At 41.2% G+C, this 26,755-nt stretch overlaps 1 protein-coding gene across 1 annotated transcript; it reads left to right on the top strand.

Annotated features, from left to right (window-relative positions):
* Positions 1-356: 356 nt before the first annotated feature.
* On the top strand, positions 357-25,902 carry TNIP3 (TNFAIP3 interacting protein 3). The gene is made up of 11 exons (XM_065405701.1): positions 357-461; positions 2,359-2,442; positions 4,497-4,562; positions 5,884-6,015; positions 11,404-11,532; positions 15,517-15,636; positions 18,798-18,923; positions 20,488-20,541; positions 21,593-21,751; positions 25,373-25,433; positions 25,847-25,902. The coding sequence occupies exons 1-11, from the start codon at positions 426-428 to the stop codon at positions 25,900-25,902; spliced, it is 1,023 nt and encodes a 340-aa protein (XP_065261773.1). The 5' UTR covers positions 357-425.
* Positions 25,903-26,755: the final 853 nt, after the last annotated feature.

The raw sequence follows: 26,755 nt of genomic DNA, 5'->3' as shown, positions 1-26,755 counted from the left end.
TTATTGAAAGTTTATTTTTCCTTCCCTTATCTTTGCCAGTTCCTCACCCAGGGGAGAATCAACCAGTAAAGGAAGGGATTGCAATTTACATACCACACTAAACAAAGCCCTATCCTGTCTCATACATTAGTCACAGACAGCATGCTTGAGACATTCTGGGAAGCCCCTGTATAGAAGGCAAAAAAGGTTTAAATCAGAGTTCCATCACCTATATCTTACTCTGTGTTGCTTCCACACGCACAACTCGTTGGGAACATTATCTGTGAAGTTTTTGAGACACATGTTTTAATAGAACTTTTTTCTTTCCCTCCCCCCCCTTCGGACAACCCCACCTGGTTAAAGTACATATTTTATTTGCTTGCCTTCTTTTAAAGACCTGCAGTAAAACAGACATCCAAAGCCTCTTTCAACTGCCACAGACAGGCATGAATGGCTCGGAAACTTCAGCAGACCAGTTACAGGTAAGTGAGCATTTCTGATGGGGAGCAGTATCAGTGGCATGTTGTTTAATTAATGGAAATGTGCAAACTAATTAGACATTTAGAGCTATCACTTTGTGGATGGATCATTATAGGCTTGTGTGGTAAAATAGTCTTGTCAGAATGAATGTATTCTGTTTTAATGTACGAAGGTGATACTGGAATGCTATAGATCTTTTAGAAACTTTTTTTAATCTTTAATTTTTTTCTTTAAGAAGCTGATCCATGGCGTGGCCAATTGCCATGGTAACAAGGCAGCTTCTTGAGGCACTGTTAGCTATACCAAGATTTGAGCCACAGGCACCGGAGCATTCTTTGAATTTACTAGCATTGTATTTCTCTACTGGAAAGTGTGAGCTGTGACATTTAAAACTAATCACAATTTGTCCTTAAAGCTGTATATATTTATCAATTGAATAAAAAAGAATATGCAAAATGTATTTGGTAGATTTTGAGAATTCTGTATTAGGCTGTGCTTCACTTGCCTGGGCTGACAAGCTGTGCCAGCTCAGCAGTGCACGCAGTAGGGTCACAGCAGCTGGCAGGAGTGGGAAACTCCACCATTAGTCGGTCGACTCCATGGGCAGGAGGCAGCCAGAGATAGATCGCGGGCATGGGGAGTGGGAAGCTCCCCCTAGGCCAAGCTCCAAGGATGAGGCAGTGGCACTGACACAGGTTGGGGAGGAGCAGCAAGGGATTGGGTCACAGAAGGGTGAGCAGGATTGGGGGGTAATTAGTCCTGGCAGCTCCGCAGAGGAAACAAGGTAAAGAAAATGGAATCTGGGCCAGCAGCTAGACCCTTGCAATCCGACTGGAACCTGATAGGGTCTGACTACAAGTGTCGGGATTGGGTCAGGAATGAAAACAACTTGACATGCTTGGACTTGAGTTCAGGTTGGCTGTGGTCTAGTAGGATACAGATCAGGCTTTAAAATTAGGTCCTAGCAGACCTCTAATTGACAGTGCAGTTTTGGTCTGAAAACCAGGCTACTGACTGGATATTTGGTGGGGGGGGAATTAAAAACAACACTTTCAATGACCAAGCATTTGACATGGCCAATGTGCTTTTCTGTGTTATGTATATTTATTCCAATTACAATTCCGTTTCTACATGCAGCTAGTGTGCATCATGGTTTGTTATGAGAGCCTGTGATAGCTTCTTGGAAATTATGATCTATTGGGCTAATAATATAAAAATGAGGATTTGCCTGAAACCATACTGGCTACAAATGACCTATGAAGTATATTTTGAACCTATTATGGGTCTAATTATGGGCCCACTCCTGCAAACACTTACTGCTGGGAATAATGCTTACTGTACTAATGCCCATGAATGAATGGGACTATTCATGCCTGCTAGCATGCCTAGTGGTAAGTGTATGAAGCACAGCACCTTTATTAGTTGTGAGGCAGGCAAACAATACTTTCATACACAGTATCTTTAAAATAAAAAACAAAATATGAATGTAGAAAGCTGAAGAAAATCATTAGACTTTTGCTGGCTTTTGCAAACTGCTTTTTTAAAGAATTGCCCCGTAACACAATATGATACACAATGGGCTAAAATCTCAGTTGGTTTATATTGGCATAGCTCCATTGACTTCAGTTGCCCACAATTCTCATTTCCACCACAGAGTAAGCAAGTGAGTGTAAATTACATTTTTGTTCAATGTAAGGCCTTTTTGCCTTGCCAGGGAGATTTAAAGGACAGTAGTGTAAATCTAGCACTTAAATAGAAATTTCCCTCTTCAAATTGCTTTATAAACATTAATATAATTGACATGTAAGGTAGATAAGTGCTCTATAGGATAATACTGAATTTGGGGGTATTATTTAGAAGGATTTATTTTAAATATTGTTTTTTTCTATTCTTTGAAAGTGTACGTTACTGACAAAAAAGAAGAAGATACCAACAGATACCCTTGAACAACAGATCAGAATATTGGAAAGACAGAGACAAGAGGTAACTGATTATACTATTGTGAAATTATAATTTTTGGTCTTCCAGAGCAGGAAATCATAGGGCTCAAATTGTTACTGTTGCTCACACTGATTAATATTTACTTCTCTAGCAGTTCCTCTTCAGTCAGTGGCAGAATCAGGGCCATGATTTTCTTGTGGAATGCTAGTCCTACATTCTGGAACCAAAATATTCTTGCCTCACAGTTTGTCATGAAATAAGGTCCCAATCCTTCAAACACTTATGCATATACTTAACTTTATGCATGTGACTAAAGCCATTGGCATGTTTCACATACATAAAGTTAAGCAAGAGCATACATGTTTGCAGAATTGGGGCTGAAAACACACTAATAATGTGCTGATATAAGGTGGCGTAGCCAAGCTGAAGGTTAATGATTTCTTGAACCCTGAGTAGGGATTTATAAGACATTAGTGCAAACTTTATTAATGCTCATAGTAATGCCAAGGGATAATGTTGAGCAGCAACAAATTGCTTATTGGGTGTCTGACTCCTAGCAAACTGGGAATGTTTCTTTTTGTGACCATCCTAAACAGTGATCCATGTGCTGGATCTCAGGATGCTTCCAGGGGGCATATATTTGAGGAGTGTAAACCATTTTTATTGGTTCACTGCTAACTTTTTGATGTGCCAGTTACGTGTATGATTAGGGCCCTACCAAATTCACGGTTGTGAAAAAAACATCACGGACCGTGAAATCTGGTCTCCCCCTTGAAATATGGTCTTTTGTGTACTTTTACCCTATACTATTCAGACTTTTCAGGGGAGACCAGTGTTTCTCAAACTGGGGGTCCCAATCCAAAAGAGGGTTGCAAGGTTATTTTAGGGGTGGTTGCAGTATTGCTACCCTTACTTCTGCACTGCTGCCTTCAGAGCTGGGCAGCTGGAGGGTGGCAGCTGCTGCTGAGGGCCCAGTTCTGAAGGCAGCAGTGCAGAAGTAAGGGTGGCAAGCCCATACCATGCCATCCTTACTTCTGCGCTGCTATTGGCACTAGCGCTCTCTGGCTGCCCAGCTCTGAAGGCAGCACTGCCACCACCAGCAGCGCAGAAATAAGGGTGGCAATACTGCAACCTCCCTACAATAATCTTGTGACACCCTCCTAAGATCCTTTTGGGTCAGGACCCCTGCAATTACAACATTGTGAAATTTCAGATTTAATATCTGAAATCATGAAAGTTACAATTTTTAAAATCCTAGGACCGTAAAATTGACCAAAATGGACCATGAATTTGGTAGGACCCTATTATGATAAAAGCCAATCCCTGTTCACTTTATATATGGAAATAGTCTTGCTGAACTCAATGGCACTTTCATATGAGTAAGGCAAGTGGGGTTTGCAACATCTAAAACTACACCTATCACATATACCTGGCAAGATATAATGAACTTTAAACAAGGGAAAAAGTGTATGTAACTTCAAAAAGAAATTGGGAGTGGTAGTTTATTTGCATTGCTACTGTGTTAAACATGAGTCACCTGCAATTTACTGCATATCAGAGTGATGTAAATGTCACGGATGAGGAAAGCCTCAGTTTATGGGCTTGTCTACATTACCCACTGGATCGACAGGCAGAGATCAATCTAGCGGGCGGTTGATTTATCGCGTCTAGATGTGATAAATAGACCGCCGAGCGCTCTCCCATCGACTCCGGTACTCCACCAGGGCGAGAGGCGCAGGCGGAGTCGACGGGAGAGCATCAGCCGTCGACTTACTGCAGTGAAGACACCACGGTAAGTAGATCTAAGTACATTGACTTCAGCTACGTTATTCATGTATTAGATCGACCCCCCCACACACCCTCCAGTGTAGACCAGGCCTAAATCTCCACCTTGACTGTATTCTGGAATGCAAATATCAAAGAAATGAAAGACATGCCACAAAGGTTGGCAGCCTTTGGTCTTTCTCCTCTTGAATGTAAATTGGCCATAGATGATGAGGAGATGCTGAACACCTTTGTTAGCTTCAGTTTAATCTATGTAATAATGCACTTCAGGCAAGTGTTGCTCACTGAGAATTACTGATTGATAATTGCAGCTGCTGGAGGTGAACAAGCAATGGGATCAACAATTTAGAAGTATGAAACAGCACTATGAAAAAAAGGTAGGTTTGATTGTTTCTATTGGGCTCTAAAAGTGCCACCAGCTGACAGCAGCCCCATCCTTAAATACAAACTAGACTACAGGTATAATTTGAAAAATAACATTAGTGGGTTCTATGTCCACCCCCATGTCCCACGTAAAGGAAAAATTGAGAGTTTGAACATAAAATAGCAAGTAATGTGCATATGGGTTTTCTGGCAATCCGTTACTGGAGCTAAGGTTCAAAGTGGTCTTTGAAGTCCTGTGAGGATCATTGTGGTCATCAAAACAAGGGTCCTCCAGAAGATCATGAAAACTGTGCCCACTTTAAGCCATGCTTCCCTGAGAATTAATCTGCAGGTGTGCAGTGTGTGCCAAAGGCACTGCATCTGCACAACTACAGATCAAATGCCCCTGTGCCATCCCTTATGCTACCTTCTAGGTTGGTTTATGAATGACCAGCATGGAGATCCCCTTTTTGGTACACATGGTAGGGGAAGCTGAAGGTTGCTCCACTAGCTCTAATACCTGGGTGGATTTTACCACATGAGAGGCTATACTGTATAAGGAGCTCTTGTTCTTTTATTTTAAATAAATACTGTTACTTTTCTTTTATTAAGAATTTTGTTAAAACAAGTGGTAGTCTCCTCCTCCCTCCTTTTACATACTGGGGTATTTATGCCACAGACATTTCTTTTGAAAACACCATAATTAGTTGGCTAGCAAACTCGGCTGCCTGAGTGGTTTCTTCCTTTAAGTAAATAATCATAATTTCCATCAGTGTCCGCCTCTAACTGCCTTATAGGAAAAAGAAATTCCCATTTATTTTTGTTTTCTACCAAAGACAAAATGTTGATTTCCCCCCCCCCATCAGCTCTATTAATAGACCACACTGTTCTTTTCTGAATTGCGTATACACAGAGAGAATACAAATGACTTGTCTCCATCAGTGCATGATCATTTTGCCCCCAGTTGGATTATGAGGGCATTTTTGCAGAAGGAGCCCATGATGGGGAAGAAAAAAGAGCATTAAAAATGGAAAATCTGTAGAGGGGTTGCTTCTTAACTGATGTAAATTGGCAGCTAAATCATTGGAGCTAATTGGATTTACAATAGCTGAGGATCTGATCCAGGGCCAAAGTGCTTAAAATTTTTCTTTAGAGAGAGACCTGAAAAGGCGGCGGGGGGAATCTTATTTACGTACAAACGGTTCTGGCTCCTTCTCTGTGTCTAGCTGCGTACTGAGAGCAGAAAGGTTTTGAAGGAGCCTGGGGCATACCGCACCACTCAGTGTCCTCTGCCTCAATCACCCCCTGTTGTGAGTGTGTGTGATCATTTTACAGCTTGCAGAAGTGAAAGCGAAACTGGGTGCATCACAGAGGAGTATCAGTGAGCTGGAGAAAGAAAGGCACCGGCATCAGCAAGAGTGTGAGAGTCTGCAAGCCCTGGCCAGAGATGGACCGCTTCAGGAAGCGGTAGGAGGATTGCACTTTACCTACTTGATTGTGTGTGTCCATAGAGTTACATGGGATTTGCTCTAGTAAGAGATACAGCGTGGGATGAATTACACCAGTGAGATAAAACTAGAGTATCGGGTTCCTTGTCTGGTGGTGTTATGCTCCTGAGGAGGCGGCAGATCGGAGATCCATCTCTAGAAATGCAAGTGACTCCTTGTGGCTGTATCACTCCGGAAGTTGACAGAGGGCTGATGAATAGAGCATTTGGGGCGTGGGGTGGAAGCATACTGATATGAATTGTGCACCTGTCCCCTCTCAAACTGATCTGTAAGTGGGTGAATTTTCTTTATGCTCAATAAAAGAAAATGCTGAAAATAATCTCTCCAAACTGGGTGACTGGGCAACAAAATGGCAGATGAAATTCAATGTTGATAAATGCAAAGTAATGCACATTGGAAAACATAATCCCAACTATACATGCAAAATGATGGGGTCTAAATTGGCTGTCACCACTCAAGAAAGAGATCTTGGAGTCACTGTGGACAGTTCTCTGTAAACATCCACTCAAAGTGCAGCAGCAATCAAAAAAGTGAACAGAATGTTGGGAATCATTAAGAAAGGGATAGATAAGACAGAAAATACCACATTGCCTCTATATAAATCCATGATATGCCTACATCTTGAATACTGCGTGCAGATGTGGTCGCACCATCTCAAAAAAGTTATATTGGAATTGGAAAAGGTTCAGAAAAGGGCAACAAAAATGATTAGGGGTATGGAATGGCTGCCATATGAGGTGAGATTAATAAGACTAGGACTTTTCAGCTTGGAAAAGAGACAACTAAGGGGGGATATAATAGAGGTCTATAAAATCATGACTGGTGTGGAGAAAGTAAATAAGGAAGTGTAATTTAGTCCTTCTCATAACACAAGAACTAGGGGTCACCAAATGAAATTAATAGGCAGCACGTTTAAAACAAACAAAAGGAAGTATTTTTTTACACAACGCACAGTCAACCTGTGGAACTCCTTGCTAGAGGATGTTGTGAAAACCAAGACTATAACAGGATTTAAAAAAGAACTAAATAAGTTCATGGAGGATAGGTCCACCAATGGCTATTAGCCAGGATGGACAGGGATGGTGTGCCTAGCCTCTATTTGCCAGAAGCTGGGAATGGGCAACAGGGAATGAATCACTTGGTGATTACCTGTTCTGTTCATTCCCTCTGGGGCACCTGGCATTGGCCACTGTCAGAAGACAGGATACTGGACTAGATGGACCTTTGGTCTGACCCAGTATGGCCGTTCTTATGTTCTTACTGTAGGAATTTAGGGATACATACACAAAATGCTTAAGGATAATTTAGGGTAGTAAATATATTTGTGTGTTTAACAACACGTTTTCAAATACATATAAAAATATTTAAGGAGCTCTTTAACTTACTACTGTTAGGCCCAGTCCTGCAAACACTATCTGGTATAGTGCTGACTACTCGGAGTAGTTCAATAGAAAACACACTATGTGCTCTAATAAGTGTTTGTGAGCTCAGGTCCTAAGACTTGAAGTCAGGTCAGGGTTCTGTGTTTTTCATGCAAAACATGATGACGTGAGACACTGACGCAGTTGGAGGAATGCATCACTTCCACTGTACCTGTATTAATGTTTGTTATTGGCTGCCGTAAGATAAACTCACATCTTTGTACGTAAAGCTTTTCATCTCCTATTTTAACATTACAGTGGTAGTCTCTAGTCTTAGACCCTGATTCAGCAAGGTACTGAAACATGTGCCTAATGAGACTAATCACATACTTTAAAATTAGGCACGTGCTTTAGTAAAAGCACTTCCATCAAGAGTGTTTGTGCCCCTTTAGAATTCACTTTCCACAAATATTTGAGGAATACAGTTCACTGGCATGAATATGCACAGAAAGTGAATATCAGTATTCACCTCAGAAATTGCTCCTCTGTTATGTTAAAGAAACAATTCCATGTGATGTGTGTGACCAATTACAACTAAGTGATATGGCTCCAATTTAGAATATTCTCAGTCAGCTTCACAGAACAAAAACTTTAAAAAGAGATTCCCTGAGTGCAATTGAATAACAACTAAAACTGAGGAACTTGCATCTGCAAGTGGCTGCTTCATGTTCAGGAAAAACAAAGCAAATACATTGTTTCCTGTAATCATTTGCTTGTCTTGCATTAACTTAGGCCACAGCAGTCAGGAATGCAGAGCATGATCTGCAGAGACAATAACTGATGCTGCTATGAGTTACACAAGTGATTCTCAAACTGTGTTTTGTCAGCCACATAGAGGTTGAAGAACAAAACAATTTGAGAACTAAGGAAGGCTGGTCCATGAGAGGATCTTTCTCTGATGAAGTGGTCCAAAGAATGAAAGAGCTGGAGAACCATTGGGTTAAAGGATGTACAACACAGTACCACACAACTTGGCAACATCCTTCATACAAACTTCAGATAGTCTGCAGAGTTAAAATAAAACACGCATAAAGTTTTAAATAGATAGTAGAAGGAGAGTAGCATTAAAAGGGTATTATCCAGGGACAAAAAGATGTGTTTTTCCAGTGGGATCTGAAAATGCATAGTTTGATAAGGCAAAGAGATGAAAGGCTTTCCCAGATAACCAACAGCTGCAGAAAAGATTCTCAGATCAACAGTGGTGAGGGTGAGTGAAGGGACAGAGAGGAGGTTTACATGAGAGAGAGAATGAGGAGAAGAGCAGGGAGAGGCGTAGGGGGTCAATGAGTTGTTCTGGAGCAAGCCTATGGAGGGTTTTAAAACAAGGATGGCAATTTTGAACTGGAATCTGAACTGAGTAGAGAACCAGAGGAGGTTGGTTAAATGAGGTAGTGATATGGTTATGTTCTTTTGTATGTGTCAGAAGGGGAGCCCCAGCATTTTGCAATTGTTGGGATCATGGGCGGCTCTATGTATTTTGCCGCCCCAAGCACGGCAGTCAGGCAGCCTTCGGCGGCATGCCTGCCGGAGGTCCGCCGGTCCCGCGCCTTCGGCGTACCCACCGCCAAATTGCCTCCTCCCGCGGCTTGCCGCCCTAGGCACGCGCTTGATGCGCTGGTGCCTGGAGCCGCCCCTGGTTGGGATTTAGGAATGGGGGAAGCCTTAGAAATAATACTAATCGTCGAGGCAAGAAGAGATGAAAACATTTATAAGGATTTTTAGGATTTTTATAGCTTAAAAAAACCCAAGCTCCAAGTTTACTCATGTATCTGTAATTAACTAATCAGGAGACGCTCTGCTAAAATTACAAATTGTTTTGAAGAAATTAAATGTTCCAACTAATTTGGGGTATAGTGATGGAATGCAGCCATGTTATCAGTAAATGTAAGCCTGCAAAGTGCTTTTTCAGTGGGTGGATGTACACATTAAGATTTATCCTTTTTTTTTGTGGGCATTTTAATACCGTATATAAAACAGTAGCTGACTGCACTGAGGCACACCTGTTGCACATAAGAATGGGTTTTATGGCCCCCGGTGTGCTTGATCACAGTGGGTTTAGGTTTGTTGTAGTTTGTTTCTTTATTGTCCAAAACAGCAGAACTCAGAAAATCTCTTAATTTTATTTTTCCTTTTGTACAAGAAGTCCCAAGCTTTTAAAATTAAATTAGAAAAATGTCAAAATAACTCCGATCTAACTCAGTCTGACAAAAGCAGCTCATGAGGAAAGTTTTAACCCTTCAGAGCAATGTGAAGAAGCTTGTACAGTACTGTCACTCTGGGAGTTTGATACTGATCTCAGCTCCACTTAGCTGGTAAATCCACTCAGTAAATGCATTGAAGCCAATGGTGTTTTACAGTCAGACACCAGTAAGACTGTAGATGTGATGTGAAATCAGAATTGGACTGTATGTTTAATGTGCCAGTCATGTTAATCCCTACAATGCTATCTTAAAAATAACATGGTAAAAGTGCTGTCCTAATTAGGGATACTTTCCTTAATTGGGCAATAGTTAAGTGTGGTCAAGCTCCACTCCGCATGGCTAGGGTGGGGACAAAGGTAACTTTAAGCTACTTTGGTGGCTCCCTGATCCTGGAGCAGGCTGGGAGCTGATTCAGCCTCTCTTGCAATGTAGAGCAACCTCAGGTCTGCTCTTAATTGTCAACTATTACAGGAACCATTTCATTAGCCAGGGATTGCTGGAGCACTGCTGCACTCCAGCCTATGCTGGGGATAGGGTTGCAACTTTTTAATTGTACAAAACCGAACACCCTTGCCCTGCCCCTTCCCTGCCGCTCTCCCCCACCCTCACTCACTTTCACGGGGCTGGGGCGGGGGGTTGGGATGTGGGAGGGGGTGCTGGCTCCAGGGTGGGACCAGAAATGAGGGGTTCAGGGTACAGAAGGGGGCTCTGGGCTGGGGCAAGGGGTTGGGGTGCGGGAGGGGGCACGGGGTATAGGGTCTGGAAGCGTGTTTCGGTGCTGGACGGGGTTCCAACCTGGGGCAGGGGGATGGGGTGTGGGGTCTGGGAGGGAGTTAGGGTACAGGAGGGGGTTCCAATCTGGGGAGAGGGTTTAGAGTGTGAGCTCTGGCTGGGCAGTGCTTACCTCAGGCGGCTCCCAGTTGGCGGCACAGTGAGGCTAAGACAGGCTCCCTGCCTGCCCTGGCGCCGTGCCGCTCCTGGAAGCGGCCGCCATGTCCGGCCCCTAGGCAGAGGAGCGTCCAGGCGGCTCTGCGCAGTACGTGCTGCCCGAGCCTGCAGGCACCGCCCCCTGCAGCTCCCATTGGCTGCAGTTCTCCACCAATGAGAGCTGCGGAGGCGGTGCTCAGGGCAGGGCCAGTGCGTGGAGCTTCCCTGATCGCACCTGTGCCTAAGGGCTGCAGGGACATGCCGGTCGCTTCTGGGAGCTATGCAGAGCCAGGTCAGGCAGGGAGCCTGCCTTAGCCCCGCTGCGCCGCCAACAGGGCTTTTAACGGCCCAGTCAGTGGTGCTGACAGGAGCCACCAGGGTCCCTTTTCGACCAGGTGTTCTGAATGCCTGGCAACCCTAGCTGTGGACACCTCCTGTGCTGGACTATTATAATGTAGAACTGGAGTAATAATCTCTCTGCAACCTCATCTGTTTTGATACCTGGCTTCAAGGTCCCTTTGTGCAACCCGAGTACAAGAAGGGGTCAGAATCTGGTCTGGTATGTTGTCTTTTTTTTTCTCATCATGTGAGTAGTCAGCACAGCGCAATCTCAGCACATTTTATAGCGTCAGGCTCCAGCTACCCACTATTTTTCCTGCTGCTTCTCCATCCAGTAGTTTGGCACAATTCCTTGGGATAACAAAAGTGCAACACATCTGCCAGATACTCTGAAAACATTCTTGAAAAAAAAATTTCATCTGAACCTTATCAACATTTCTATATGTTTTTACATTCCAGAAAGAAAAAGAAATCCTAAATAAAGCATTGAATGAACTGAAGGAAGAGAACAAGCTCCTGAAGGAACAAAAAGCTTCAGTGACCAAAAAGAGAGAGTACTATGAATGTGAAATAAGTCGCCTCAACAAGGTATAGACAAAGAGAAGTATGAGATGGGAAACATTGCTTTAATATTTTTTGTATCTTTGACCTGAATTTATTTCAAGGATCTTTGCTGCCAGATAATGCCAATGTGGAAGACCCTGAATGTTGAAAATAGGGTGCTCTTCTCTCCTCCCATATTACTCATCTGCAGTGTTGCTGGGTGCATAGCAGTGGAACCCTGATCACTACTAATCTGTGTGCCTTAGCATGGGAAGCTATGGTTAGTGGAGACAGGAGAGGGATTATCTGAGCCCATCCTTATAGTCAGCTGCTGCTAACAGACAGTTGCACTAAGAAGGGGAATATAAATTTCCTATAGGCCAGCTTTGGAGGAAGCTTTGGCGTCTCACGCACACTCTTCTGTGCTTCAGATTCCCAACCTGACTCAAGCACCTTGTGGGTTCCTAGTCATCCTCTTGCCTCAGCAATGTTCATTTCTCAAATTCTTCTATCTGACATCGGCTGTCTCTTCCCGCCACTCTCTCCTCTGATCCCTAACCCATGTTGCCCCAGACATAATCCCGTTCTCCCCTTTGCAACATTACTCCATTCCCTGCTCAGCTTTATAGGGTAAAATCCTGGCTCCAATTGAAGTCAATGGCAAAGCTCTTTATTACTTCGGGACAAGATTTCACCACAGTCTTTTTCTCCTGGCACCCAACCGCCTTCCTTCTCTTGCCTTACAGCTCAGAATCCAAATCCTTCCCACCAGACAGCGACCAGTGAAATTCTGTTTTTAAAAAGGGGGAAATGTAGTAAATGTTGAATCAAAAGATCACAGAAAGCAAGATGTGTTTTCTAACAATGTACCTCTTGGTAAACCACAAAAGCTTCCTGAGGAAATATGCTGCTCTTAAAAATTACTGTGACGTAACTTTGAATGATGCATAGGCTAAATTCAAAGCAAGGAAAATGCATGTTGCCTTGTAAAAGAATTTGATTGAACTTGTGGTTTCTCTAGCTGTCTCCAAAATGCATTGACCGGACTCACGCAGGAACTTTGTGTGACTTCAGCTCCAAAGGCCTATTCATAAAATAATTTACTGGAACATATTGTTCTGTTTTGCTAGGGTCTTGTAGTGTGGTTGGGACTGAGGAGGAGGGAGGAAAATATTCTCATTTGGGAAGAGCTGTGCTGCCAGTGAGATACCTGTTGCTCTATAATACAGAACTCACTGAGTGCAAGAGAGAATTGTTCTTTCTGGTTTACATGGTATTTGGGTTCTTCTATGACTATTTCACTAGTGTACATAGAAACTGTTGTCCACAGTATTGCCAGCCCCATGCATTCAAAAATTGAGTTAGACTGCCCCAAAATAATGAGATTTTAAAAATAAATGTTCTTTTTATTCACTTTGTTTTTTCAAGCCTTTAGAGTTCACATTTTCCAGCTTTTTCTCCACACAATGATGTCTAGAAACTTCCGGGGGGAAAAAGCTGAGATTCTCACATCATCACATGACTCCGGGACCTGGGTCTTTAAGAAAAGCACCCAATATCATGAGATTTGTTCTAAAATCACAAGAATTGGCAACTGTTCATAATTAGAAATAAAGAAATAAATTGATAAATAGAGAAGCACAGACTTATTTTGCATACAGCATAAAAGCAATTCTTTCAGATGGCTTGAGAAGCAGTGTTGCCGCATATTTTAGATTGTAGCTTAATACATAAACAGTAGATTTCTCCCACCCTCCTCCTCTCCAGGTACTATAAAAATGAGAACTGTTGAGGGCCACAGAATAATCTGTGAATTCTCCTACTGGATCAGCACAAAATTATTTACAGCACAGATGTGTGACTAATTCTGATATACTAGGAAAATTCACAAAGTTCTTCCAATTAATCTCCTCCACTTCCACCGGTGTTTGTGGTGAGCTGATCTGGAGCTAGCACAGATCTGTGACATAAAGTATTTTGGAATTGTTGCCACCTAAAAAACTAATCGAAGTTTTTATTTTAAAGGTGTATATAAAGTCAGCAGAGTTAAAATGGATATGACAAATAAGCTTTATAAGCTTGGTGACTGATTTATTAAAGGAGACCGAAGACATAAAATTCAGTGAAAAAAATCAGAGAAATGGGGAAACAATACCTCATCAAGGAACAATGAAATAGGCTCATCTTTGAATCAGAGAGCCTGAACCACTGTGTGCAAGTATATTGTCAACAAGGCACAGGTGTATACCACATGGGTAAGGGGGAAAATAAAACCAGATTTCATTCACATTCATCCCAAGCAGCTATACTTAACAATCATATGTAAAAGAACGGGTTTGACTGGGAACAGACCAGGAGAGTGTTTTAGCTTTCAAATGTGTTGTGATTCCATTAAGCTTTACAAAGTCTCTTCCCTGCCTCCCTCTACCCCATCCCCAACTTGTAATTAAATTTTATTTTAACAGGAGTATATCTTGCAGATACACTTGCAGAGAATTAGGACATACTGCTCCGGTCGGGCTGGGGGTTGCCGTAGATATTTGGCTCTCCGTTAATTTTATTGCTTGTACACAGTAGTGAAATATCATTTCAGAATAGAATGGTCCAGAATAACTGTAACTCAGAGGGGCAGGGTGCCCCACTAAGTTTGATACAATACAGAGAATCTACAAGTTGACCAGCTGAATGCATTTTTATACTCTCTCATCTTTACATCCAACCTCATTCACACAACCCTGCACATATATGTGCCTCTCAAATGGCACAACTATTAGGACAGTACTCAAGGTAGCTCAGCAGTTTGGATTAGATTAAAAATCCTCTCTCCTCTTTCAGTTTCCTCCTTGGGAAGCTATAGGTTATAACTATAGTTTTACTGTCACTATTTCATGGAAGACAAGGCACATAATACTAACCTTCGGGTTACTATGGCCATCCGTGCTTTTGGAACTCCTTGTAACTCCTGCTCTGCCCACCCTCTGTCTCTCTAAATCGGTTTTCCCTCCCTTATGACCTTGTATGGGACTTCAGATGGACTCTACTGGGCATTCTGAGAAAAATTCAGTGACATCCACATCAGGGAGTGGTTCCTCTATGAACTCCTTGGGAGCCTTTTGATAGTTGGCTGTTTGATGGTAACTCTAAACAGTTCAGACAAGGGGAGGAGTCTGAAACAATTACCAGGAATTATATCTTTTAAAAATGCATAATGTTGAGACAGCCATGGTCTCCTTGACAGAGGTTGAGATGGGACGACACCAAATGGCTATGACAGAATAATAAAGGAATGTGACATTTGTTAGCTGGTGATAGAGAGTGAGGAGAAACAATCGTTTTAAGATGATTCCAAACCTATGAATAACTGGAATACAGTAATCTCAAAAAAATAATGTAAGGGAAAGTAATGCAAAGTATCATAGCAGGGTTGGATTGAAAAGCAGAGCAACAGTAATACAATGGTGTAGTGTGTGAAATCATGACTCCCTCTAGTGGCTGGCCATACGGACTATGCAACCTCCTGCATGCCTAAAGCTAAAGGATTTTGAACTCATGCAGTAGAAATGTGTACTTTCAGTGCTTAAAGGTCTTTGGTTCAGTCCCTGCTGTAGCCATTATTTGCTAGATAATGGCTAAATGTTTTTTTTTAAATCTTTAGTTTTGGGAACCCATCTTTAGGAACCTACATTTTTTTTCAAAAGTTTCTCTAGGCTTTCCAAAACTCTGATTTTTCACAGGCAAAGGCATTGGTAAATGTAAATTGGATGGACCTGCAATGGCTTGATTTGCAATCTAAGCACTGAGTCTCCCAGAATGATAGTGTCCCAAACCTAGAAGCTGGAATGTGGTCACTTTGAAAATTTGGGTAATTAAATATTAGTCGCACAGTTTATACACCACATGAACTCTGTGACAATTATAAATGCGGTCAAAAGCAAGTCATGACTTGCTTGAATCTGTTCAGTCAAAGATACCAACATTGTAATGATTAAAAAGGAATTCATTTGATGTGGTGAATCCATGTTGTTGCAGGCCCTTCTGGATGCACTGCAAAAGCAACACCCGTCCGTTTTTGTGCCTCATTTGGATAAGTCTGACAGGAACTGCAACCATGAAGAGATGAGGACCCAGTTGGAAGTTCTCAGACAGCAGGTGAGAATGCCTGGAAATCAGTCTGACTGAGTTTAACACTACTATTTTCCCCCCTTTCTCCTAAAAACTGTGTTCTGGTTAACTTGTTATCCTGATTTTGAAAGGAGGAAGCAGTCTGGCTTTAGTCCAGATAAAATGATGCTTCTAAGATCCTGTTATCACAGTGGTATGCATTGTCATAGGATGAAATTCAGTCCTGAGGACCAGCACAAGGTCTATGACCCTGTGGGGATGGGGATGTGGGCAGTTAGACCTAGTGGTCAGAACCAGGGTCAAAAACCAGAAACCAAAGCCAGAGTCAGAGCTGGGGTTTGGATCACACCAAAAGTGGATCCAGAATCAGTATTAGGAGTCACACTGAGGGTCACGACTGGAGTCATAGTCAGAGAGCTGTGCGAAGGGTCAAGCTGACGCCAAAATCAGAGCGTGTATTGAGGATCAAACCAGAGTCAGGGAACAATGCCAGGGTCATATCAGAGTCAAGAGTTAGGGTTCAGTTCAGCAGCAGATCAGGAGTTTTTTCAGTTGCTCAGACAACTTCCTGTGCACCTTCTGGCTTAAGTCATGTGTCTGGGCCAATTGCTGGAGCTGGACATCTGCTTCAATCAGGAACTTCATGGGCAGAGCCTCTAGTGGTCCAGAGTCCTGTTAGATCCCATCCCTGCTAGTTCTGGAGAGCTGTCAGTTAGTGGCTGCTGTCTGGGCACTGCTTGGGGACATGGAGGCCCAGGTTTGAAATCTGCAGTCCCTCACAGCATCACTTAAAACATCACATAGGGCTTATGTGGGATATGAGAAGGTCATAGGCATTGTGCTAGCTATCTGTACAGGGCTGAATTTTACCATAATGAATTATATATTTCAAGAGTTATTGATTAGTCTGATATTGATCTCTTGCATTCTGCCTGTCCTCATTTCTTGTGAGCTGGCACTGTATTGAATTATATAAGAATCCTGTTCTTGGAAAACCAGGATGTCGCACATCTCAGTATTCCAGTCTCTCAGAAGAATGATGCAGCACAGGCAGACACAAATCACAACCTGCATACTGGCTGCAGAGAAAACCCCATAGACTCATAGACTTTAAGGTCAGAAGGGACCATTATGATCTTCTCGTCTGACCTCCTGCACAACGCAGGCCACAGAATCTCACCCACCCACTCCTGTAACAAACCCCTGACCTATGTCTGAGCTATTGAAGCCCTCAACTTGTGGAAAACTCTGCTGTTGGCAGAGAAGCTGGAGGTTATCAGTATTTCAGTCATCATTTTGAGGAATAGATATGATTTTCTTTGGTTTGTTTTCTCTCTATCTAGGAACAGGTCAGTTTAAACTCACCTAAAAAGTACCTATATTTTTAAATTGTAGGTCTGTCATCCTGTACAGTGTTAGGCAAAGTTATTGAAACACGAATAGACATGATCAGAAGATACATGGGATAAAATACTTGTTTCTGTCACGTTTGACCAGTTGAGCCAGACTCGACTCTCTAATATAATGTATGCCACATGCTGGGGAGCAGAATCTTGTACTTCATTGTGCTGTAATGGGTTATTTCATTCTGCTAGACAATAAAATAGCATACACCATTTCTCAAAATCCTCCTGGGGGAACTGAAATGTAGCCGGTCAGTTTTATTAATATATGTTTCTAGTTGTAGACATCAGTATAGTCATTCTGGACCTTACACAACATGAAGGGGAACAGAAGACTTGTGCGGAGGAGGATAGGCGATAGGCATCTATATGATAGCATATCTCCATTGCTTAGCCATCTTTGGCCCATCCCTGGCTGGGACAGAAGGGCTAAGCTCTGAACAACAAGAGGGGAGGGGCAAAGGAAAAGGGAGAAGCAGGGGGGTGAGGGATACACAGTCTATGTAACACCCCCCCTCTTCTTCAGGGCATCAGATCTTATAATGCAAAGGGGTATCATAAGTCACTCCACCGTGAACTGTAGCACAATCTGCTCTCCCAGAGTTTTAACAGATCATGTGGTTACCTGGCTGTCAGGGTGAGCATGACAGGACAGATTGCTATACAGCTGATGCTGTGGAGGGGTGATGGTTGATCATAGATGGGCTGAAACATATAGGACATGACTCTCTGCAGGAACTATTGACTGTGTCCCCTCCCAAGGTGCTACAAGCTGACACTGGGCATGCCTCCTTGAGGGGACAATGTGGAAGAGCTGACACTCCGAAAAGGCCTTTTATGCATAGCTTTATGCAGAAAGAGAACCGATAGGCCTACATGCACTGGCAGAAGTGTCTAAAGAGTATTGCTGATGTTGCCAGCTATATATAGGTAATGTAGATAGTGATTTACAAGTTACCTTGTTTCACTTTCTCTGCTTCAGTTGATGGCATTTCTTCACTGAACCAGAGAAACAGCAGTAATATTAACTTGTGACGTAAGTGCTGCATGTATAAAAATGCTGGCTGGTTAATAGCAAAAACATTTTTAATTCATGGTGCATCAGGTAAGGGATCATTGAGATGCTTCATAGGTCCCAGCTTACCTCTGGCCCATCATTCTGTTCAAGTGATAAGCTCAGTTTTATATATCCTCATGTTAGCATTTCAGGGACTATCCCTTGCAAGGTCCTGAATACCGCCGGCAAGGTAAGAACCAGCAGATCCAGCAGTGGAAGTTGAAGATGCTAATCATTAGAGCTGGTTGGAAAATGGGGAAAAATGTAAAATATTTGTATCTTAAACCAGCATTTGAATCATCTTGAAGAATCCACACCCTTAATATTTGGAATCTTAGTGCTAATCACGTCTAAGGCAGTCCCCAATAAAGCCATTCAAATATAGCAATATTCCACAAATACTGAGATTGTGAATTATTTGTGAGTGGGATCACATGCAGATAAACAGACTAAAGCTAGAAAAAGCATGGAAAAAATGTTGAAGGTAGATGTATAATAGAAGGGATCAGTCTAAAAAGTGCTCTGTAAATTAGCAGTTGCTTGTCGCTTAATTTGTAAAAATGACACAGGAAATGATCATGGTTGTAGAATTCCAGTGAGAATTGCCTCTTAGGATGAATTCTGTACATGTTTGGAATGTGTTTAAAAAACAAAAAAAGAGTAATGGAAACATTGGATCACTGTAGCACTACCACAATACATTTCATAAATAATATTAATCATTTCAGGTACAGATATATGAAGAAGACTTTAAAAAGGAGAGATCTGACCGAGAAAGACTTAATGAAGAGAAAGAAGCACTGCAAAAACTTAATGAAAGATCACAGTCCCAACTGAACAAGCTAAATTCTCAGGTATGATTTAAAGAAAGTTGCCATTGCCAGCACGTGTGCATTTTATTTTTATTTTCTCACTTTCCATACAACCCAAGACTTTTTGACTTCCTTTAATTGACATTGGATTTTATTTGAGGTCACCACGTGGGCTGAAATCATTCTGAAGAAATGTTGTAAAGAGATGAGAAATGATTAGAGACTTCTTCCAAATTAAGTAGATGGAGTGTCTATTAAAAAGGCTGTTCAATATCTCTTAAACCACAGTTCTTTTGTCTTTCTCTTTTTATTTGTTTTGTTGGCCTGCACTTGATATAAGAAAAACAGCCTCATCCCCAAACCTGGAAATAAAAAATGTGTGGCGCCAAGTCCTGCTCTGTTATGGTGACCTGTAACTGTCTGAAACGGTGGTGTTACTCCAGAGCAGAATTTGTCCTAGTTCAGATTAATTGAGCAGTCTGAACGGAGTCATTCCATTGGTTGGGAAATCCTTTTTTATCTCCAGTGTGATGTCAATGTTCTGAGGCGGGAGAAGCTGAAATGAAATCATGGCACGTACAAAATATTGAGCTTTCACAATCTCTTCTAAAAAATAATGAAATCGCAAGACTTCTCTGTGACAAAAGTTGAGCAACATTTTGCAATAAGTGGCAAGTCTTTATGGAATGTACTCTGCTGTACTATCATCCCTCTGGACTTCCTGATTTAACCACAGAAGTATTAGCTGATTCTTAATCAACCCAAAAGCAGTACTGTAGACACTGGATTTTACTGTAGCATAAGAAGCAAGGGATTGATACCCCACAAGGTACTTGAGTGCCTCCTGGAGAGGTGTTGAGTGCCCATGGCTCCCATTAGCTTCATTGGGAGGTGAGGGCATTTAGCACCTCCCAGCAGGATATTCAGCATTGCACAGAATAAGGCCCCAAATGAGAGAATATTATTAAAGTTGTATGGCACAGAAGGCGGCATTTCATTTGAATGCAAAATTGTTAGTGATGCTACAAGTAGTGCCATCCAGGGCATTCAAGCACACGGGAATAGCATGGACATCCTTAGTATGTTACCCACTCAGTAGACATTGGGTATTTCTGTGGATGAATGACATTTTAATCAGCTTGGGAATGTTTTAAAGCGTTCAGGTGGTTTTAAAGCCATTTCTCTCATTGATATTTGTGCTGTGGTAGAGCCCAGCCAGGGAGTAGAAGTGGCTGCATAGAGTTTCCTTCCAATGGTCATAGGAGGGTGTGTCAGCCCTTCACTTCAGTGTTGGGAGATCACTGTAAAACACCAATACGTGGGGGAACCACCTACTCCTCTCCAGTGATGTGATCAGGGATAGCAGAGGCATTCTGGGTCATGCACACACAAAGTAGTTTCTTGTAGATGGCCCATGAGCCAGTGAGGATCTCATCATAACATGCACATACGTGGGAGTTGTTCCAGCCCCAGTGCTGTAGGAGCGCCAGTGTATGTGTAATGCTTGGAGTCTTCTGTGATTAACTGACAGTTGTGTTGGAAGCAGCTTTGGGACAGGCAGTCAAGAGGGTTGATTTATCACAGTGAAAATTTTATTTCTCCACAGATAAAAGCATGTTGGCAAGAAAAGGAACTTCTAGAGAAGCAATTAAAGCAACAGGTGTGTGTGCGCCTCTTCAATACCTTGTGTTTTGCATTTACATTAAATGTTTCAAGGCTTCTATGAGCTAGTAGAGTAAATCCCTACTTCTAAAGTACTCATCTCTCCTTCTTAAGGGCCAGATCCTTCAGCTCTTACCTGTGTTGTGCCACCAAAGTCACTGGGACTATATGTGAGAGTAAGGGCTGCAGGATCAGCTTTGAAAGCATTCCATAATAATAAACTCATTGTTCCCCATAGAAAACTTTCTCTAAATATGTGGAGGTTGCTACAGGCATGCTATCCATTGAGCAAGTTTCACTACATCGGAGTTCACTAGGGATTAAATTCATCCCTGTTTGCAGAAGCTCAGCACAATGCCTGTGTACCCTGTAAACCTCTCTATAAACATGTTTCACTGTATTAACTCTGGCCCAAATTCATTCAATAAAGGGTCTGTGATTGATTTGATGATATTTGTGAGGGTTCATGACAAGTTCTAGGTATATCAGTGCAAAGTGCTTATTTGATTGGGCCAATTTGTGAGGTGCTGACTCCAGCTTTTTTTTTTTTTTTTTGCTCAGTCAGTCTGAGCAAAAAAAAGCATATTTCCATTGATTTCATTGGGCTTCAGTAAAGCCTGAGCAACAGAGCAAAAACTGTGAGGACCTCAAGATTTGGCTCATTACTATCCGTATTATTTATTAACCAGGTTCCATGTTAAGCAAGTCTGCATGTGGTTAGTATTGGTTGAACAGTGAGTGCTACTACATGAGATAAAAATGTCATTTGGTGCCAGAATACAGTGCTTACAAGGTAGGTATCAAATACTTCATCCAACAGAAAAATTTTGATGGTCCTTGGCAGGATGTGCGGAAGATGCTGTATCAAGAGAGATTTATTTGTTCATCAACATTCAGAATAGGTTAAATTAGAAGCCTTGTAGCCAGTTATGGGTCTGGACCCTTCTTCACTATTAATGTTCAGTGGTTAATTTGTATTGGCATTCTGTTTGATCCACAGGTGCAGCTAGTAGCATGTTTTTTTTAAAAAAAAATTTTTTTTCCTACAGACAAAAGACCTCCCTGTGCCATCTGAGAGGTGCTGCTTCCCGCCTCAGATGTTCCTTCCATCTTGGGTTAATTATGGAAACTCTGGATTAGTTCTCCACTACCAAGACCCTCGAGTACATATGGCATCACGGGGCATGTATGATCAGCAACAGCACCCTGTGAGTAGGACTTCTGTCAATTATCATTTTGCAGATCTTAGAACATGGCAACCTTGCATGAGTGATCCTTTCAGTGATTCATTCCACCCTCTTCTTCAACCAGCTTGGTTGTCTCTCAATCCATTTCAGGATCCAGATGAAATGTTTCCTCTGTGTTTTCAAAGCTGTCCATGGACTTGAACCAGCCTTGCGCCTGATCTCTGCTCAGTCTCTCTCCCTGCCTCTCTCCATACTAATCACCAGTCTTCATTTAATAAGTCCTGCTCTGTGAAATCTAGACTGGCCTTTGATTCTGCACTTCTTTTCAAGCCTCATCTGAAAAACTCTTTTCTCTCTTTGATGTTTCTGTTTTCTCCTATAATTTTTCATGTTAAATTTGTAACTCTGGTCCCACTTTCCTGCCTCCTGCAGATTTTCCCAAGAAGTGGGCTAAAGAGGAGGGAAAGTCCTTGCAGGGATTTCTCTTCATTTCTTGAGTGTGCCCGAATGGTGCTGAGGGCGAGATCAGTCTCTGCAGGGCCCAAAGGCTAAAAGACATCTTTTCTCCCCGGCCTTGGCTTCATCTCAAGTGTTGTCCTGAGCAGATCTCTGACATACTTACATATCTCACCAACTTGATCTCATTAAAACTGAACCTTGTAGGTTTTGTACAATTTATGCTTTCTCTGAATAGAGAGAAATAATTAAGCCTTTAGAAATGCATTTTATATATAATGTTCCTAAGGAAAAGGGGGTTATTTTACATTTGATTTAATTAGAAAATATCTAATAGTATTGAAAATAAATTTTACGCAGGAAGTTTGAGTAGACTTTTTCTCTATTATTTAGATCAACTCAGAATCCCATCACAAGTCATGTCTCATTTCTACAGTGCAGCATGGTTAACCTGTATTCATAAACATGGATTTGTTCTATGAGATACGTAGCATGTCTCTGGGCATTCAAAATAAATAATAGTGACAACAAAGGTCCAAATGCTAGTCCTGTTAAGATCAGTGTGATTATTTTCTTGACTTGTGTGAAAGCAGGAGTTGGCCTAAATAAATATTTGTTGAATATAATGTCAAATTTTCCTGTTGTATGTAGTGAATCACCATATTTATTTGGACAACCTGCTTGACTCTCGTATGGTTTTGTCATTCATGAGTAATGTAGCTATCCCATAATTGGGATGACTTTGTACAACACTGCACTATCATATCCTCTCTATGTAGCATGCAAACATTTCTATGCAAAGAGATGAACTAGTAGCAAGATACATAACTATGCTATAAAGCCCGAAGGGCCAAATTTTGACATCTTGATGCATATTTAGTAATATCTTGCTCCAGGATAGCCGTGTTTAAATGGGACTACCTGAGGATTAAGTTATTACTCAACATGAGTAAGGGTAGTAGAATGATTTATGAAAATATGTCATTTTTCAATCAAGCTTATTTTATTGTAAAACAATATTAAATTACACTTTAAACAAAAAATTAAAATAAGAACCTACTAATTTTTAAATCCTATATTTATGCATATAATGTTACGTATTAAATGTATTATTCAGGCAATTATAGCTTAACTTTGCAAAATGTGTTTTTTATGCTTTCAAACTTAAGAAATCTGAGGAAAATTGTGGGGAAGCAGGTAATTTTTTGTTAGAAATACACTTATTTTGTTTATCAGAGTTTGAAATATTGTAAAATGTTTCTCACTGCAGTTTGGAATCAGTCCCAGATTATTTTGGCTTTCCTCCTTGAGCTTTCATCATCTGTGTTTCTAATTGTACCAGAAGGACTCTCTGGGTTTATAAATTTTGCCATTCCTAAAGGAGTACTGAGGAGGTGCAATCCATTTCTGATTGTTGCTTTGAAGTTCCCAAACTTGTTTTTTGAGTTTTCTTTGAAATTATTTTCTTATGTGAGCATAGTGTTGCTCTTAGCTCTTTAGCTCCCTGAGCAATTTGTCAGTGAAGAAGAAATGTGTTAGGATTTAATGAGTGTCTTGATTTAACAAATGTAATACTGTGCATTTACTCTGTGCTTCTGAATTTTCACCTTTTCTGCATCTCACTTTTTGTTTCTATTGAAATCTTTGAAGGAAACTTTTATATTTAGTTTGACTTGAAATGTATCTCTCTTCTGTCCTTGGATTTCTTTCAAGACTGTAATATGAGAGAAAAGAAGTAGTAATGAATTAGAGAACTGCATGTTTATTATGAACTGAATAGAGCAAAACACTTAAGCACAAGCTTAACTTCTTGAAGTCGATGGGACTGTTTATATGCTTAAAGTTAAGTGTGTACATAGGTGCTTTGGCTCAAATTAGTAATTCTTGTGTAAAGTATAGAACTTCCAGTTGTAGTAAGACTTCATTTTCCTTAGGCTTATGGTCACTTTTTGAATAATGTTACATAACTGCAAAAGGATTTACGTTTTACTTAGCCATCATCCATAACAAGAGCCCAATCTTGCAGTTCTAACTTAGGCAAAACTCCTACTGAAATCAGTGAAGTGTCTTCCCAGTGAGGATGGATAAATTGGAATTCTTTAGGGGATAATGGGAATTTTGCCAGAGGGATTTCTGCAAAACAGGGACCATAGAATTCTCCCATCCAATTAATGAATTGAGGGTGGTGATGTATGGCATTTCATAGGCTTCCTTATCTGTCTGAAGCTAGATAGAAAGCCTGACACTACTCCATCTGAGGTTAAAGCGTTTTTTGAAAGTGCTCAAATGTATATGAGGGCTGAGTCCTAACATAATGAGTAAACAAATAATTTTATAAAATGGTCTTTCAGAATCAAATAGACTGGTAGTTATTTTCCACATTTTGCAATATAAAATAAAAAAATAAATTTCCCTCTCTAATGAGAAATGTGGAGGAATTTCCAGGCAATATCATCATTGTCTTGTTTGTTTGTATTACCATAATGCCTAGGAGCCCAAGTTATGGACCAGGACCCCATCTTGGTATCGTCCTCTTGTAGAAAGAAGAAAAAGTTTGGTTGTGTTTTTTTAAAATAATTTCCCTGTCCTACAGCATATTCAAGGTGGCACATGATGCTATCTAATGCGATTGATACATTCATCTAACTCGATGGGAGGACAGGGGAATACACTTTTGAGATGAAGGGTGTTGAAAATGAATGCTGACAAACTTTGCACGCTTTCACATTGGAACAGCTTCACCTGCTATGTCAAAGCATGCCATTCTCTTAGCTTCTTAACTGCTTGCATTGGTCCTAGTTAAAAATGCAAATGTTTATAATGTCTTCAGGTCCATTTCGTTTGTCTCTGTCTTCTCACTCCCTCTCTACAGTGTTCATAAGATTGTTGAAAATCTGATTGATGTTACTAATGTTGGCTTTGATTTGTGGCATTTAGAAAGGTTTATACTGTTCACAGCATTCAAACACATGTTAGAAGAAGAAAACAAGCTTGAAAAGCTCAATCAGTAGAAATTTTGAGCCAAATCAAGTTTTTTTTGTTTGTTTTTGTTTTTTGGTAAATTACTTTTGTATGACTAATAAAAAGCTTCACAGCATAATTATATTTTTAACATACCACTGTTCTTTTGTTTGAAGTGTCTATGAAGTCCATATTGCTGTAATAATGTTTTATTGTTCTGTGCAGCCAGACTATCAATGGTATGTTCCGGACCAGTTTCCGCCAGATGTGCAGCACAAGGCAAATGGTAAGACAACAGCTGTACTGAACATACTGTGAATTCATTTTTTTAATGAGGCCTTTTTAGTAAACTTTCATATATAGATAGTGCATTCTTACTTTAAGGCTCTACTTTATAAGGCTGCAGTTGATATACAAGACAGAAGTTGTAGGTTCTACTGGGGTGCCAGCTATGATATAGGTTTCAACTTCATTATGATCCTTAAAACATCTCTTTTATAATGCATGTTACAGAATTGTATAGATGCCCCATTGAATTCCCAGTAATAATCTTTAAAGAGAGGCTATCCTCAGAGTTGGCCGTTAGAGCTTCTGGTGCCCCCGTCGAGACTAAATAAGAATAATGCTGAACACGGGGTGAGAAATGGAACAGGTTTTAGCAGTTATCCCTGTTAACAAAATTTTCCCCCCACTCCATAGAAAAGATGCAAATTGAAATGCCTCTTCTTGTTGGATTGAGTGACAGACATTGTTAACATCAACTGATGCACAAAATCAGGAATCTAGAGGCCTAGAACTGTGCCCTGAATGGTTAAAGATGCTAGATACTAAGGCAGTATCAATTATTAATGACTCTTGGAGACAAATGAGCATACAAATTATTTACAAAAGATTAGGCTTGCTATGCAAAATTAGGATCCAGGTTTGAAATAACACAAAGTTGTGGGCGTATGAATTTTGGTTCTGACCATTATAGATACTGGGGTGGGGAAGCTGGGGAAAGGATATTGTTTTGAATTCCAAGTCCCTTTTCCTTCCCCTTCTCTTTGGAAACTTCTCCTCCTCTCCAGTTTGGAGATTTTGGTGTCAGCCAGGATTTTGGGTCTTGCGGTACTCTAATCCCCCTTTCTTCTAGATGACCTCTCAAGTGACTTATGCTATCCTGAGTTGTGAAGTTAAATGTATAATGCTACGTATTGCATGGTATCACCATACCTATCATTCTGTAGTGGGTATGGATACTGTATATAGTGATAAGGAGTTGTTATTGAGGCTATCTTGTGCAGCATCCAAATGGGAAGCTATATGGCCATTTCTTCTCCAGCAGTTACATGTAGGAGATGCAGTACATGAAAATAGCACTATCCTTTAAAATGTATGGACTAGTCCTTTAAAGACTGAGGCAGCCTGAGGTTCTGGTGGGGTGGGAGGGAATGCTGGGCCCAGGGCAGACACCAGGAAGATGGAGTTATTTTATGGCTTCTTCCCTTTAAACCCATGGGAATTTACTGCACAAAAGAATGCTGATGGTGTCATACCCATGCCCTCCATGTTGTGAACACATGAGAGTGGAGGTTGGGAGTAACTGCAGATGCAGTTCTATGGTAG

This window comes from Emys orbicularis, chromosome 5 (assembly GCF_028017835.1).
Source record: "Emys orbicularis isolate rEmyOrb1 chromosome 5, rEmyOrb1.hap1, whole genome shotgun sequence".
Taxonomy (NCBI): domain Eukaryota; kingdom Metazoa; phylum Chordata; order Testudines; family Emydidae; genus Emys; species Emys orbicularis.
This window is presented reverse-complemented; position numbering and strand designations above follow the sequence as displayed.